Here is a 17,527-nt window from a genome sequence, read left to right as displayed (position 1 = left end):
TCATTTTAAAAATATGACCTTAAATGTTTAGAAACTGTTTGAGGAACTCACATTAATTAGTTCTGAGGGAATTAATGTGGTGATTTAACAATATAATTCATAATTAATCCAGTAAAATTAAGTAAAAACTTGGAGTGAAGTCTCTTTAGCTCCTTTTTGAAGATTTTGGGCTTTAAGGCGAGACACTACAGGTTAATAGGGTAATATTTTAAAATAATAGATATCACCATGAAACTTCCTCAGCTGATTACTTATACAAGTATGAAAAAAAATGTATTACAAGTTTTACAAATTTGTATGTTTAATTATGCAAATTATGCATTATCTCATTAAATATGCGCACATTTGCGTATTTTCCGGAAGATAGATCTGAACATATGATAAAGCCAGGTGCAAAATTCTTTTTTCATTTTGTTTACACACAAAATGAAAAGAAAATTACAGAGGGGTTTCAGGATATCTGCTTTCATTTCCTAGGAAATTCAAAATATACTGTACATAGCCTTAAAAACATCGATTTTCACCATTTTTTTTGTATTATGTCACATAAATCAGGCCAGGAATGATTTATCAACAAATCCTTCTGTATATATCTTCAGAATACTGCTAAGTGTATAACTGGAAAGTTTGGTGTTAGTAGGTGCTCCATAGGCTGAGATACTAATACTGGAAAAATACAAAAAACGGATTTTGAGAAAACTGCATTTAAAGATTTAAATAGGGGAATTCAATACATTTTTATTAGAAACAATTGCTCAAAAACAGAATAAATGCTCAGGCCCTTAGTAATACTAATATTAAATAAAATAATATTATTAATAAAGAATACAAGCTCAATACAATACAATAAAAGATCGCATATCAATCATTGAGACGTGCAACATGTATGATGTCATCGACTCCCCTCGGTTTCCTAGCAACAGTTTACGGTCAGGTGTGCTGCTTCCCGATGCTTCATCAGCTGATCTAATAGATTTTCTTTTATTGCATCTTGCAAAGAGCAATTGTTGCTTTCTTTTCTCTGAAAGTTGCCGTGTTTTGGGGCATTTTCGGAGCGTCAGAGTCCACCGCGTGATGCGTCTGAGCCAATCACGTTAGCAGAAACGAGCAGCAGCCAATGAGATTCTGTCATTAGCTGTAAATCCGCCTTTAGACATTGCTGATTGGTTACTGATAGAAAGGAAGTGCCGTTATTTGGGTGACATATCATTGTGCAGGAGACTCAGAGCTTTCCAACGATACCGGTCATGAGAGACTTCAGTAAACAGACGAAGCTCGGCATGGCGCGTTGGAATGCTAACTTTTTGGTAAATTCGGGCGAAACGCACTGCCGCAAGTAAACAAAATGTAATAAAATAAATATTTGAATTTATGTTTTCAACGTTTTCTTTATAGCAGGTTGAAAGAACACATATTGAAGGAGTAGACTGGCCCAAAATCTAAAAAAAAAAATTGCATGAAAAATCGCTGCCGTGTCTCGCCTTAAAGAGAAAGACGGACGGTTTTAATGCAAAGATAAAGTCTGGAAACGTTTCACTTCAGGAGGTTAAACTTCCACCGACTGGTCCGTCAGCAGGTCTCTGAAAAACTGCCTCGGTGGAAAAGGAAGAACTCATTTTTTCCCTTTTTCCCTGTTCCAACAGGTATCCTTTGAATGGTGTTACAGTGGTTTTTCCCCTGTTTTCAGTTTCGGTGTAATCTTTTGGTTTCCTTAGCAAGGAAACTGTTTTTGAATTGGCTCTATATGAATGAATTGGATTATTTTATAAATAATTATGATTACAATGAATTGAATTCCAATTGGCTTGAATTGGACTTTATTATTTAAGTGCATTGAGATGATATTTGTTGTATTTGGTGCTATATAAATAAAAATTAATTGAATTTTGGTGTAAATTGGAGTCATGTGATCAACATTTAGCTTCACAGAACCAGGAGAAACGCTGCTGACACCGACCTGTTTACTTTATTATCCACACTGTGAGTTATTCTCACACTTACAACAAGAAGAAGAAACATTAAATTAAATAAAACAGCTGACGGTCAGGGCGCCGCAGCGGGCGGCTCCGCCTGGTGGCTCCTCATGTGCGTTTTCAGGCAGTGGCTCTGGGTGAAGGCCTTGTCGCAGACGGAGCACTTGTAGGGTCTCTCTCCGTTGTGCGTCCTCATGTGCACCGTCAGGTACGTCTTGCGGGCGCAGCTTTTCCCGCAGATGCCGCACACGTACGGCTTGGCGCCCGTGTGGATGGCCATGTGGTTGTCCAGGTGCGTCTTGCGCTTGAAGGACCAGCCGCAGTGCGGGCAGCGGTACGGCGTCTCGCCCGTGTGGACCCGCATGTGGATGGTCAGGGGCCCCTTGGTGGTGAAGCCCTTCCCGCACTCGTCGCAGCGGTAGGGCTTCTCGTTGGTGTGCGTCCTCATGTGGATGGCGAGCTGCTTGCCGGTCAGGAACATCTTGCAGCAGACGTCGCAGAGGTACGGCCGCTCTCTGCTCGTGTGGATCTTCTCGTGCTGCTTCAGGGTGGTGGGCAGCTTGAAGCCCCTCCCGCAGACCCGGCAGCCGTGGGGTCTCTCCACGGAGTGCGTCTTCTTGTGGCGGGACAGCGACCGGCCGTCTCGGAGGAACTTGCCGCAGACGCCGCAGAGGTACGTCTTGCTGTGGGCGTGCGTCCGGCGGTGAGCCTTCAGCTGCGCCTGCAGCTCGAACGCCTTGTGGCAGGTGGGGCACCGGTGGCCCCGCCCCTCCAGCTCCCCCGCGTGGGCCGCCACGTGCTCGCTGAGGGCGAGATCCCCGAGGAAAGACTCTCCACAGACGTGACAGTCGGCCGTTTTGTGCCGACTCAGCAGATGATCCCTCAGCTCCTCCGCAGACTCTCCACAAACGCCACAAACACTTCCCGCTTCGCCCTCGTGGCTCCAGGCGTGTTTGGCGAGCGCGACCTCAGAGCCGCTGGGAGCGCCGCAGACTCTGCAGGGAAACACCGCGGCGGCGGCGCTCTCCGTCTTTGTCCGAGCGGCGGCAGAAAGCTTCGCTTTGCGTTTCTTAGACTGAAGCTTGGAGTCGCTCTTCTTCCGCTCCTCATCGCTGGCGTCTGGGTTCCAGCTGCTGTCGCTCGCCTCCTCGCCGCGCCTAACGGCGTCTTCACCGGCGTCCTCGTCTTCAGCATCAGCTGATCTGCTGCCTGCGACCGCCTGATCAGGGACGCTGGGAACAGGAGAAAGTTCAACGATCAGACACAACAAAAAGTTATCCTGTAAGCTTTAAAGTGTCCTGATCAGCAGTTCTGCAGCTTCCTGAAGCTCTTTCAGAGTTTCTCTTTGGACATTTTCTGCTTCTTCCCTCATCTTCAGTCCAGTTTTTTCTTTGTTAAGCCACTTAACTCTGAGCTATGAACCATTCAGGCAGGAAAAAGGCTCCTTTTTCTCCTCCAGTGAAAGTGAAAAACAGGACTTTAAATCACCAAACAGGAATAAAATTCCCTCAGATTTGGAGTCAGACGAGCAACAAAAAAAAAATTATTAGATATTTTTTACATTAATTTACTGAAATAATGGCCTAAAATGAACAGAAACAGACATTTAATTATAATTTCTTGTATAACAGTTAATTTCCAGCTACATTTGTATGATTTTGACAGCCATATTAAGTATTTTATGTGGTTTTTGAAGCATTTTGGTCATGAGACGCCTTTTATTTCTTTATATTTTGCATCCAAGCAGCTTAAGTGATCTTCAGCAACAGTTTCAACACTTTCTGAAGGTCTTTCAGCGTTTTTCTTTGGACATTTTCTGCCTTTTCCCTCATCTTCAGTCCAGTTTTTTCTTCATTAAGCCACTTAACTCTGAGCTATGAACCATTCAGGCAGGAAAAAGGCTCCTAACTCAAGGGATGAACCAGTGTTGTGTCCACACAGAACAGACAGCTTAGCAAAGAAGCCGTTTTAAACTGGATCTTTAGGCACTTTGTTCCCAGCAGCCTGTCACAGACACACATCATCTGTTCTCATTTCTTTAGCTGCATGTGTGAAAAACAGCTTCATAGTTTCAACTTTTTTGTACATTTACATTAAAACTGCTTTCAGTTACCAAAAGAGTCAAATTAATATAAGAAATTCACTTTAAAAAAAATCCTAATCCCAAAATAATGAACTTTGTCACGTCTAAAAGTAGAAAAAAAAACGACAAAAATAAGAATTATATGTTATTCAACATAAAGAAAAAGTAAATAAGATTCAATTTAAAGCTTAAAAAAGGAATATAAGATATAATCTAATGACTAATTATGGAACAATTAATATAAATGAAAGGATTAAACTGTTTTATGCCACCAGAAATGAATAATCTAGAAGCTCCTGGATGTTTTCCTGTGGAACCACTTTGGCCCAATCCTAGTTCCTTCCCTCCATTCTGAGGTTGTAAGGAGGCGCGGCCTCGGTAAACATGTCCACGTGTCACATTTAGAGTCTCAGAGCTCATGAATTACCTGGTCTGCTGCCTGCTGCCGTCACACATCGGCGTGGCACAGCTGCTGGTTCCTGCCTGCAGAGGCTGAATCTCCCCCGGAGGTTCCTCTTGTGTCTGAAAGACGAAGAACACTGAGCACCCAGAACCACAGAAAGCCAGCAGCTGACCTATAAAAGCTTATATATATATATATATATATATATATATATATTATATAACCTATATAACCCTATAAAAGCTTACATATATAATATATAACCTATATAACCCTATAAAGCAGAGGAGGACTGGACGCTGGCGGACTACCTTCAGTCGGATGTGGACCGCTGACCTGAGCCCGGCGCCGCCCAGGTTCCTGAGGATCTCCTCCGGCGTCACCGTCTTCAGTTTCAGAGGCTTCAGTCTGCGTCTCCTGTCCGAGGTCAGAAGATCGAAAGGTTTGTCGTCTCCCGCCAGCTGAGGGACGGCGGACCTCAGCAGGGCCAGAAAGTCCGCCTCCTGCAGGCCTGGAGGACACCTCAGCGTGAGGGCCGGACACTTCTTCATCGCTGAGGAGAGACGGAAACAAACCTTTAACGCAGGACTTGTGCTTCTGAGTGTTCATCAGAGCCGGGCTGAGCCGGTTCCGGGGTCATTTTAGCTGAAACGTTCAGACAAACACAAGGTGGCGCCGACGAACGCCAACACGTGAAACGCTGCTTTTATGAACCGCTTTACATGGTAACTTTGACTTTTTACAGGCCGTTTCTCAGTCACAGCTGACCCAAACATCATGTGATCATTAGCCACATTCCCACTGTAGGAACCTTCTGCAGTTCCTAGAACCTTTTCAGGAACGGGGACGTTATTTCCCTCATTAGCCGCTTTCAGACAGAGTTCTAAGAACGCAGTTATCAGAACGGTCCTCCTCGAATTTCGTTCTGATAGCCGCCCTTCTCCAGCGGAACTGTTTCAGTCTGCATTCCCACATGAGTCGGACCTGATGGGGACTGATGCGACGCAGCCGTCTGCGACAGCGCCGTGTTACTTTAGCGCCACATTCAACAACAAAACAGAACAAATCCGGTAAAAGTAAGGAGAGGAAAAAAACACCACAAAGAAGCTAATATGGAGAGCGGGGAGGCCACCGTGTTCATGGTCTGCATGACGGTGATATTAATCATGGACGATCACATCGGGCGTCTAACATGGAGGCTGGCAGAGCTCACAGAGAGAGTCAGGAGACGCAGGATGGAGCGCAGGCCATACTTCTTGGTTTCATGAAGGAAGGAGAGCAGAGCGCCGCAGACAAAGGAGACCACGTGGAGGTTTAACTTATTAAACACGCCAAGGTTGTGTCCGTGTCGTATGAGGAAACATTTCAGCCTGACAACATGACAAGGGGCGGAGCTACTAACCACCAAGGGGCGGAGCTACCAGACACCAAACACCTCCATCAGATGTGTTCCTATGGAAACCAGAACAGACCCAGCTGAGGAGAAGGAGCTGAAATGGTTCCAGGAACTGAGGGAGATGGCCCCGAGTTCCGAATGAGGGAGAAAACGGCCCCGTGGATTAAAAGGTTATTAGAACTGCCAAAGGTTCCTGCAGTCCGAAAGCAGCTATTCACACATACAGGAACTAGGGACCACGGCCCTCAGTTCCTGGAACCATTTTAGCTCCTTCTCCGAGGCTGGGTCTGTGTTCAAAACCGCATACTGCCATTCTGCATACTGCATACTCATCGATCAGACAGTATGCAGAGCGTTTACCCACAATGCATTTCGCTCCTGCCCGAGCCGAAATCAGCCGGCCTGAAGCTGATTTCGCTTAAACTCTAAACTCTGTAAACTTTAGCAACATTTGAAACATTTTCAGGTGAGAAAGTAGTCGTTTAGATCCCCAACGTGTTGAAAACCTGACAAAATACCGGCTGTTTACAATTTTGTTCCCACGAATTCGGCGCTACTAAAGCTAGCCGCAGTGAGCTAACACACTTCCGGTTATTTTCACAAAATAAAATACCCGTTGCCTTTTATCATAGGGAAAGCTATTACCATACAATTGGTGCTTTTGTTTTGAAAACAGGAAGTGAAGCTACCCTCGTTGTAGCTGCGTGTGATGGAGCGAGCCTACAAGGGCTGAGAGTGAAGGCCTGTGGTTCTACACGGAGTCCCTAAAACTGGTGTGAAGGCACCTTATAGCCTCTAGCATGGTCGCCGCGTCTGCTAGCTCGAGCGGTGTTGATGACGTCACGATTTTGTGCCGGCTACATACGGTGGCGCGAGTCGATGCGCCAGTAGTTGCAATTTTCTCCGTCACAGAGGTGGCGCTGCTACGTGAAGGTTACCGCTGCTCTACAACCACGAAAGTGGAGAAGAAAACAATGAAGAGCAGGAACACTGTCATCAATGATGCTGCTGCAGTATCTGGATCATTCTAATTTTTTAATTCAGTTAATAGAGGTGAAGGTCTGAAGCCCCCGGCATCACCACTTGGAGTCTCTGCCCTCTTCTTTGCCTTCACGTATCTGTCCCGTAGCTTCTTCCACACATTCTTACAGAACTCTCCCTCTTTCCCCAAAGTTCTGCCCATCTCTGTGCACCAGTTTGGGGAGTTTACGTGCTCCCTGTGCTGTTTCATACAGCTGCCTGTACAAACGCACCTCCTCACTGAGCCTAGTCTCACATCGGTCCATCCGGTCTGTCGTTCTCGGCGCAGCCGAGTTACAAAAATCGACTGGTGCACGACAACGCGCTGCGCCGTCTTTTCAGGGCAAAGCGCCAGGCCTGAAACGCCATTTTGACGTCACGGGTCGGCTGTAAATCCAGCTAAGACACCAATCATGGAACCCGTTACTTTGATTTAACTTTGAGATTACCGTTTTCAGAGAGCGCGCTGATCTGAGAGTCCTCCAGGATGCGGATGCTGAGGGCGATGGCCTTCTGCCTGCCGGGCCTCCTTCTCTGACGCTGACCTGGAGGCTCTGAGGACCTGAAAGATGAAGAGATTTAAAGCATTTTTATTCATTAAAGATGGGAATCATTCAGCCTAATCAACATGTAACAAAAACACAATGAGTCACAGGAGTTAAAGGAGATATTAACACAATAACAAAGCTGTATGAACCTCGATGGGCCGGTCGAGTCATCTTCACCCTCCTCTTCCTCCACACAACTCCTGCTGCTTTTTGCCCCTGAAGAAACATCAGACCTACTTTAAACGTACAATGACAGTCCCTGTTGTCATCTATTTTTAGCTTAAAAAGCTAAAAGCGTGCGCATTGGTCAATTCATATGAAGCCGAATGAGAGACAACACATCGTTTATTAAAGCAGCTGCTTTGGTTTGGTTTCTCCTTTAATATTCATTTAATTTTTATTAATTTAATTCAAACGTCAACGATTTTTGAATAGAGTTCTGTTAGCACGTTCCCTCTGCAAAGACACGTAGCTCTGCTTAACTTCTCCCGACACGAAGCTGTTGACTGACCGGCTGAGCTCACGGTAACCTGCAGGACCTCCAGCTGTCTCCTTTGGCGGTTGATCTCCTGCCTGAAGCCCGAGGCCTCCTCCTCGTACGCGGCCACAAATGTGTCTAAAATCGCTAAGATTTCGCGGGTGGCGGCGTCGAGTCTCTCCGAAACAACTGCCCGCAACTTCTCGGCCTTATACATTTTACTAACCCCCTCCGCTGTGTTTTCATTCATCTCCGCAACGGCATACACATATCAGCGAAAAGCTTTCTATTGTGATGTATTTCCGGTTTCCGTGCGCGGGAAATGTCGTCCGACCAGGAACGGAGAGCCACGCCGATGGTTCCACTTAGAAATTGACGCTCAGAAACTTCGTTTAATGCGATTTTGTTTTTTATTTTTTATCAATATTTTATTCATTTTCAAACAGACACAGAACAGAGAACATACATGACAGCAGAGGCAAGTCAAAATAAAGTGACATAAAGTGAATAACTCATGGAAAGAGAGACAAAAGACAAGTAATAATAATAATAATAAGAATAATAAGAATAAGAATAAGAATAAGAAAGAAAGAAAGAAAGAAAGAAAGAAAGAAAGAAAGAAAGAAAGAAAGAAAGAAAGAAAGAAAGAAAGAAAGAAAGAAAGAAAGAAAGAAAGAAAGAAAGAAAGAAATAAGCAGAAATAAAAATAGCAATACTAATTTAATGCAATTTTATAACGTTGTACACATAGGTTGTATCACATTGGTTAGAATAAGACACACAGTTTTACTCTATCATCAAAGTTATTGATTGAAAAACAAAGAAAAAAGCACAACAGTGAAAGATATTCCTGTCACAGGTTGCTCACTCCTGTTTATCTGCAAATATTACAATTAAAGCTGTGATTGAGTGCCCTGTTGAAAGTTGCATCCGAAAGCAGTTTGATTCTTATACTAAAGAAGATTATAAAGAAAGCAATGGAGCTCCTTTCTTTAGTATTTAGGGAGTTCAGACAGTTCTTTCATGGCCACTAACCCAGATTCTTTAGGTTAATTTCACTCAGTAAGGAACCATTTTAAGATGCAAACCCCTTGATTTCCACATGCTTTGTTATTATAATGTTTGCTTCTATTTAAGGGCAATGTCATAAATATGTGGAATAATCTGAGCTTGTGGGCTGCTCTTAGTTGTGTTGGTGCTGTTGTTGGTCCCTTAGCTTTGCTCTACTCTGGAAGAGTCAAAGTGGGCAAAGATCTGCTTTGTGATGGAGGGTTAAGATGTAGAAGTTTGTCCACTGCAGCTTTTACCTGTGCTTGTTTGCTATTTATAGTTTCTTGAGGCTTCATTCTATTTGTTGTGAATTGTTGTTGGCACTTCTCAGCTCTAGCCGGCTCAAGCTAACTTCCAGCTAACTTTTTTTTCTACATACACACCTGCAGGTCATGGCTTATCAGAGGGCTTTTGTACTTAAGGCTGCGATTCTACGCCAGATCATAATACAAACTATGACGGTAAATTGGCCGTGACTGAATGATTTACCCAATCACTGGACCCAACAGACTCAGCTGCTTTCCATGCACTCATTACTCATCAGGGAGCTCTGATAGGGGAATATAAACAGGTGCTCAATTTTCTAGTCCAGCAACTTCAATTCAAATGTTCACCTAGAGCCTTTCCGGGTGATCACACCAGGATATCTCATATTATCGGACTCTTAAAAGATCGCATCCTGAAGTGGGAACATTTAAAACCACAAACCTCACCATCATTATTTGACTACACTCCCCGAGTCAAACAGTAAGTTAGTGGCAGAACCATTAGTTTAACACGCAGATACCATCCTCAATGAAATGGACCAATGGAACGGGCTCATCGGGAACTGAAAGAGTCCCCGCCTGTCTCCATCTGTCCTGAGCGGATTATGGACACAACGCACTAGCTTCCTCTGCTACTGGCTTGTCTCCCTCCGAGGCCTCTTAGGGGTTACATGCCACCATTCCAACATGGGCCTCCAGTTGTTGGAATGGTGGTATGCTTGATTTTTTATACACAACCCGCCATTCCGACAATTCCTTTAATAGCCTGTTAAACCTACTTAGGTTCAGGTCCTACTTAGAAGGCCCAGGGGTCAATTCTTGGACCTCTTCTGTTTAACTTGTATATGCTCCCTTTGGGTCAGATATTGCAGAAGTTTAACATCAATTATCACAGTTATGCAGACGATACACAACTTTATGTGTCACCAAATGGAGACATTTTTAAATCCAGGTTAAAAACATTTCTGTTCTCATGTGTCTATGCATGAAATCTGCACGATATCTTTGAACTTATCTGGACTGTTGCTTGTTTTTAAATTAATTTAAATTATTTTATTTGTTTCTCTTTATATTCTTTTATGTGTTGTTAATGCTTCTTACACTCCCTGCTGCAATGCTTTTATTTTATGTGAAGCACTTTGAATTGTTTGTACATGAAATGTGCTACAAATAAATTTGGTTTGATTTTGATTTAATTTGCTTGTCGGAATTCCCTTTGCTTGTCTGAATGGCGGGACAATAAAAATAACAACAATAGCTCTGCCTCTCCCTCTGCACAGACACTCCCAGGCCTTCAGCGTAGCCACCAGTGCCAGCCTAATTAGTCATTCATCCTCCATCTCGTAATGTAATAAAATCTGTTTGACTAATTTTCTGCCGTCTGCTTCTTTGGTTCAGACACTGTGAAACCGTGACAACAACCCGCTAATTGATTTAGATTAAAAGGAAATATATATACACAAGGTTCAACATAAACTCAAGACATAAGAGAAAGAAAAGGTTAAACTTGAAATTTTCCTATAAACAAAGCAGTTCAGAACAAACAGAGCAGCTATTGCCCCGATAAAAGTGTTCCTTAGGACCATAAAGCTCCAGAACACAAAGGTCGACACTCTGCAGGCTATCAGGGAACAGACTGACCTAAATACAAGCTGATTAATCATAAACTGAGCTGATCTTGGCCTGATTAATGTAAGGTAACATCAGGCAGAAACTCAAAGAATCAGAAACACCTGAACACTGACAGATGTGATGCAAACACAAACAGATTTCTCACACAACGCTGCTGGTGCACAGAGATATTTAGCAGAGCTGAAAGAGGAGGGGAAAGTAAGTGAACACACCTTCTCAGTTACAGATAACCAAGGTGAAAGTACAGATAAGTTTCCAGGAGGACTGTGGGCCTGAAGCTCATTGCACTCTCAGGTGAGCCGGTTGGATCGACTCGTCTCAGGTAAGCTTTGAAAAGTCACTTTTTCTTCTGATTTTGGGGGAGTTCATGATGGTGGCTCTCAGTGTTTCAGCACATTTAGATTTTATTTGTCTACATTTCAAAGAAAGATGAATGTCTCAGTGACAGCGGCACAAAGAAACAGGCTGTTGCACGTTTTATTGACCCACTGCTGGTTCCTGCCTCCTCTCCAGGTGATACAGCAGCTGTAATGGATCAGATCTTCTCTTCCAAACTCTGTAAGATCGTGGTCTTGGTTGGTGCATTTACAGCCGACTTTATGGTTGGTAAACGGTGGAGATGTAAGTTCTGCCTCTTTTATTTTGCTTTTTTTTACTTTTTATTTTACTAAAATTTACTTCTAATTTGAGTATTTGAACCACTTCATCATATGCACACACTTACTTTCAGTCGACTCTTAAAACCGTATTAAATGTGTTTTTTAATCTTTGTACAAGTTCTTTCAGGTTCTCAGTGAAATAACGAGTTGTATTTTAAGACCCTTTTCACGATCGTACTTGGAACATTGACGAAGAAAACAGTATTCTGAAAAATGACTAACCTGCCTATGGAACCACATTGCCCCCTGGCGATCTGTTGTATTGAATAGTTAAACCCAAATTAAGTCAATAAACTGGACATTTATGTGAAGTAATGCAACTGTTAACCGATGTCTCCTGCTGAACCACTCTCTGATATCAAACACACACATATGTATATACATATTATGTATATATTGTTTTTCAGGGAGCTAATTCTTCATTTTGCATGAAACTATCAGAGCATCATCTGAACGGCTTTCATACCAAAATACTGCTGAAGGCTGACTGTGTCTTTCTATGGTTTTTTAATGTCATGTTTTTATTTTTCACAAAAGGTGACAAATCTGAGCAGCAGGAGAAAAGCACACATCTTGAAAAGAACAAAGTAGGAGTGGAGGAAACACCAGAGGACACACCGGAGGAAAGACCAGAGGAAAGACCAGAGGACACACCAGAGGACACACCAGAGGACACACCAGAGGACACACCAGAGGAAAGACCAGAGGAAAGACCAGACAGGGCTGCTCTGAGGGAAGTCAAAGCAGAACTGGAGGAGCAGATGGGTCGACTCAGAGAACAACTTGGGGATGTTGAGACGGAGATAGAGAGAAACAAGATGGAGCTTCGGTCAAAGGAGACGGAAATATCTGAGAAAGAAACAGCATTTGATAAACCAGTGGAATTATTAAGAGAGAAGGAAGAGCTGCTAAAGTCTCAGTGGAAATTAGACGAGACAAAGAAAAGTTGTAAGAGACAGATACTTAACTTGAAGAAGTTGCAGGAACCTTTAGAGTCTTTGATACTGGACTGATGGACAGAAACTCAGATCTTCACAGCTGGTTTAGTCATGTTCAACATCTGCATGAATATTAAAGTCACCCACTCCAAAGTCTTTATCTGTACTCAGCACTAACTGGGATAAAAAAATATTGCCAATTATCTCTGTCGCCCACGTTGTTTGCTGGTTTTCACTTTGAAAAATAAAATTGAATTCAAAACGGCTCAAATCTTTTTTATTTCCATTTTTTTTTTTTTTACACTTTTCAGCTGCAGTGTAATAAAACCGACCACAGTTTATCCTTCACTGCTCTTTGTTACGAAGGAACCGGCTCACTTTATTCAGGTTTAAGTTGCACTTTCCATAAATGTAACATCAAAAATTAAAGCTGAACATGACAGAAACAACCCGTTCAAAGTGTTCCTTAGGACCATAAAGCTCCAGAACACAAAGGTCGACACTCTGCAGGCTATCAGGGAACAGACTGACCTAAATAAAAGCTGATTAATCATAAACTGAGCTGATCTTGGCCTGATTAATCATAAACTGAGCTGATCTTGGCCTGATTAATGTAAGGTAACATCAGGCAGAAACTCAAAGAATCAGACACACCTGAACACTGACAGATGTGATGCAAACACAAACAGATTTCTCACACAACGCTGCTGGTGCACAGAGATATTTAGCAGAGCTGAAAGAGGAGGGGAAAGTAAGTGAACACACCTTCTCAGTTACAGATAACCAAGGTGAAAGTACAGATAAGTTTCCAGGAGGACTGTGGGCCTGAAGCTCATTGCACTCTCAGGTGAGCCGGTTGGATCGACTCGTCTCAGGTAAGCTTTGAAAAGTCACTTTTTCTTCTGATTTTGGGGGAGTTCATGATGGTGGCTCTCAGTGTTTCAGCACATTTAGATTTTATTTGTCTACATTTCAAAGAAAGATGAATGTCTCAGTGACAGCAGAACAAAGAAACAGGCTGTTGCACGTTTTATTGACCCACTGTTGGGTCCTGCCTCCTCTCCAGGTGTTATTCCAGCTGTGATAGTTCAGATCTTCTCTTCCAAACTCCATAAAATCATGGCCCTGGTTGGTGGCTTCGGGGAAACAGCTCGTTTTATTATTACCGAATCTTGGAGACGTAAGTTCCTTCTTCCATCTAAAAGCAATTTTTTTTGAATTTCTGTCACTTTGTAATATTTGAATAATTCGACAGTTGATGAAATGTTGAGTTTACCTGCTTTTCTTCTGATTTTGGGCGGAGTTCCTGATGGTGGTTGTATGTTAGCATATTGGGATTCAATCCGTCTACATTTCTTGCCCACTGCTGGTTCCTGCCTCCTCTCCAGGTGATACAGCAGCTGTAATGGATCAGATCTTCTCTTCCAAACTCTGTAAGATCGTGGCCTTGGTTGGTGCATTTACAGCCGGCTTTATGGTTGGTAAACGGTGGAGATGTAAGTTCTGCCTCTTTTATTTTGCTTTTTTTTAAACTTTTTATTTTACTAACATTTACTTCTAATTTGAGTATTTGAACCACTTTATCATATGCACACACTTACTTTCAGTCGACTCTTAAAACCGTATTAAATGTGTTTTTTAATCTTTGTACAAGTTCTTTCAGGTTCTCAGTGAAATAACGAGTTGTATTTTAAGACCCTTTTCAGTATTCTGAAAAATGACTAACCTGCCTATGGAACCACATTGCCCCCTGGCCATCTGTTGTATTGAATAGTTAAACCCAAATTAAGTCAATAAACTGGACATTTATGTGAAGTAATGCAACTGTTAACCGATGTCTCCTGCTGAACCACTTTATGATATCAAACACACACATATGTATATACATATTATGTATATATTGTTTTTCAGGGAGCTAATTCTTCATTTTGCATGAAACTATCAGAGCATCATCTGAACGGCTTTCATACCAAAATACTGCTGACAGCTGACTGTGTCTTTCTATGGTTTTTTAATGTCATGTTTTTATTTTTCACAAAAGGTGACAAATCTGAGCAGCAGGAGAAAAGCACACATCTTGAAAAGAACAAAGTAGGAGTGGAGGAAACACCAGAGGAAAGACCAGAGGAAAGACCAGAGGAAAGACCAGAGGAAAGACCAGAGGACACACCAGAGGACACACCAGAGGACACACCAGAGGAAAGACCAGAGGAAAGACCAGAGGACAGACCAGAGGACACACCAGAGGAAAGACCAGACAGGGCTGCTCTGAGGGAAGTCAAAGCAGAACTGGAGGAGCAGATGGGTCGACTCAGAGAACAACTTGGGGATGTTGAGACGGAGATAGAGAGAAACAAGAAGGAGCTTCGGTCAAAGGAGACGGAAATATCTGAGAAAGAAACAGCATTTGATAAACCAGTGGAATTATTAAGAGAGAAGGAAGAGCTGCTAAAGTCTCAGTGGACATTAGACGAGACAAAGAAAAGTTGTAAGAGACAGATACTTAACTTGGAGAAGTTGCAGGAACCTTTAGAGTCTTTGACACTGGACTGATGGACAGAAACTCAGATCTTCACAGCTGGTTTAGTCATGTTCAACATCTGCATGAATATTAAAGTCACCCACTACAATGACTTTATCTGTACTCAGCACTAACTGGGATAAAAACTCTGAGAATTCAGACAGAAACTCAGAATAAGGACCAGGTGGACGATACACAACAACACACACAAGAGGTTTCTGTGATTTCCACTTTGGGAAAATGCATTTAATTTGGGTGGTGTGGGCACAGGCACAGTCATTGTGGAGTTTTGGGGGGTAGCAGCAGGTCCTAATCAGACAGGTTTTCTCCAGAAAGATTGGCAATTATCTCTGTGGCCCACGTTGTTTGCTGGACACCATCTGGACAGCCAGCGGTTGAAGGAGGACATGTAGCTAAACGGGTCATCACTGGTCTGAACTGAATTGAATTGAATTGAATTGGTCAGATTTGGCAGGGGTCCAGAGGAAACTACGGAGTCCGACATTGTTTTGGCAAAAATTACACACCGATGCAACATTAAGTTTAGCAGTGATGGGTCCCCAGGGCCCGCAAGGCCTTCTCTGCCGGCCTAAACCCAATCAGAATCGCTGACCTACATCTACAACCTAAATTCTAATATTTGTTCCATGAAATTGTATTAATTTATTCCCAATAGTCTATTCTCTACATTTCGTAGCGTTTTCTCTTGGCTACACTGCTTCCAGTACGTGTATGTGTCAGTTTGGGTTTTAGTCCAATCAGATTTCAGCCTCTTTGTGTTGCCAGGGTCAACCTAATCTGCCCAAGGCTTTCAGAAACAGCATTGCGGCCGATGTAACTTGTAACTGTTTCTTTAACCAATCAGATTTCAGCCTCTTTGTGTTGCCAGGGTCAACCTAATCTGCCCGAGGCTTTCAGAAACAGCATTGCGGCCGATGTAACTTGTAACTGTTTCTTTAACCAATCAGATTTCAGCCTCTTTGTGTTGCCAGGGTCAACCTAATCTGCCCGAGGCTTTCAGAAACAGCATTGCGGCTGATGTAACTTGTAACTGTTTCTTTAACCAATCAGATTTCAGCCTCTTTGTGTTGCCAGGGTCAACCTAATCCGCCCAAGGCTTTCAGAAACAATATTGCGGCCGATGTAACTTGTAACTGTTTCTTTAACCAATCAGATTTCAGCCTCTTTGTGTTGCCAGGGTCAACCTAATCCGCCCGAGGCTTTCAGAAACAGTATTGCGGCCGATGCAACTTAAACTTTATTAGCAATGGGACTGTTTCTTTAACCAATCAGATTTCAAATTCGCCTCACAGGGCCAGCTAACTGGCCCACAATGACATCAGCATTTTTCTTTCCTCTGATTGGAAGGTCAGAGCAAAACTATTAGCGCCAAGTTCGACTAGCAAAACACGTCTGCGGCGATCTGCACACAATACATTTAAGTCTTTTTTACACCCACAGTGGCTGACGGAGGAGGGGGAATTGATTTGGTCTCGGAAATGCTTAAAAATCCATTTTCAAGGCAAACTTGTCCAGCGAAGCTAAAGATCGCGAGGAGACGTCGGCCAACCCCAACGCTAGCTAGCCTGTCTCAATACTTTTGATGGTTTCTATACTTGTGATGTCATAGTGGTGGATTAAGTCGGGTAAGTCCCCACTGAAGGCCCAGGTACCGAATGCACGGCCCGCCACTGAATTTTAGTGACCTCCGATTAGCGTAACCGGGTGTCATTACGTGAATAAGTTTTTGACCGTATTCACGTTTATTTTTAGCCGATAGGATTCTACGTCGCCCCCTCTGGGATACATTTGGTCTCTGCCAATTTAAACAACCTGAACCTTAAATATTCATGTGTAGAAGACGTGCTGACATGCTTTGTGAGTTCACACTGAAGGAGTAACGACTTGTTTTCATGACTGGAAAAATATCTTGTTCACTTTGAAAAATAAAATTGAATTCAAAACGCCATTTTTTTTGTTTTACACTTTTCAGCTGCAGTGTAATAAAACCGACCACAGTTTATCCTTCACTGCTCTTTGTTACGAAGGAACCGGCTCACTTTATTCAGGTTTAAGTTGCACTTTCCATAAATGTAACATCAAACATTAAAGCTGAACATGACAGAAACAACCCGTTCAAAGCAGTTCAGAACAAACAGAGCAGCTATTGCCCCGATAAAAGTGTTCCTTAGGACCATAAAGCTCCAGAACACAAAGGTCGACACTCTGCAGGCTATCAGGGAACAGACTGACCTAAATACAAGCTGATTAATCATAAACTGAGCTGATCTTGGCCTGATTAATCATAAACTGAGCTGATCTTGGCCTGATTAATGTAAGGTAACATCAGGCAGAAACTCAAAGAATCAGAAACACCTGAACACTGACAGATGTGATGCAAACACAAACAGATTTCTCACACAACGCTGCTGATGCACAGAGATATTTAGCAGAGCTGAAAGAGGAGGGGAAAGTAAGTGAATACACCTTCTCAGTTACAGATAACCAAGGTGAAAGTACAGATAAGTTTCCAGGAGGACTGTGGGCCTGAAGCTCATTG

General features: G+C 43.0%; 1 protein-coding gene across 1 annotated transcript; it reads right to left on the bottom strand.

Annotated features, from left to right (window-relative positions):
* Positions 1-550: 550 nt before the first annotated feature.
* On the bottom strand, positions 551-8,212 carry LOC142368561 (uncharacterized). Its single transcript, XM_075450767.1, has 6 exons — positions 7,935-8,212; positions 7,573-7,639; positions 7,325-7,437; positions 4,771-5,012; positions 4,484-4,578; positions 551-3,205 (listed from the first exon to the last, which is right to left on the bottom strand). The coding sequence occupies exons 1-6, from the start codon at positions 8,149-8,151 to the stop codon at positions 2,044-2,046; spliced, it is 1,896 nt and encodes a 631-aa protein (XP_075306882.1). The 5' UTR covers positions 8,152-8,212; the 3' UTR covers positions 551-2,043.
* Between the last annotated feature and the right edge of the window lie 9,315 nt (positions 8,213-17,527).

This window comes from Odontesthes bonariensis, chromosome 19 (genome assembly GCF_027942865.1).
Source record: "Odontesthes bonariensis isolate fOdoBon6 chromosome 19, fOdoBon6.hap1, whole genome shotgun sequence".
Taxonomy (NCBI): Eukaryota; Metazoa; Chordata; class Actinopteri; order Atheriniformes; family Atherinopsidae; genus Odontesthes; species Odontesthes bonariensis.
Note: the sequence above shows the minus strand (reverse complement) of the source record. Positions and strands in the feature narration are given on the sequence as shown.

Bases quoted from the DNA above. Each gene is read 5' to 3' on its own strand.
- LOC142368561 (XM_075450767.1), bottom strand. From the start codon at position 8,151: ATGAATGAAAACACAGCGGAGGGGGTTAGTAAAATGTATAAGGCCGAG. The intron at 7,640-7,934 runs GTCAGTCAACAG...ATGTTTCTTCAG, and splicing joins GGTTACCGTGAGCTCAGCCG to GGGCAAAAAGCAGCAGGAGT. The intron at 7,438-7,572 runs GTTCATACAGCT...TTCATCTTTCAG, and splicing joins GACTCGACCGGCCCATCGAG to GTCCTCAGAGCCTCCAGGTC.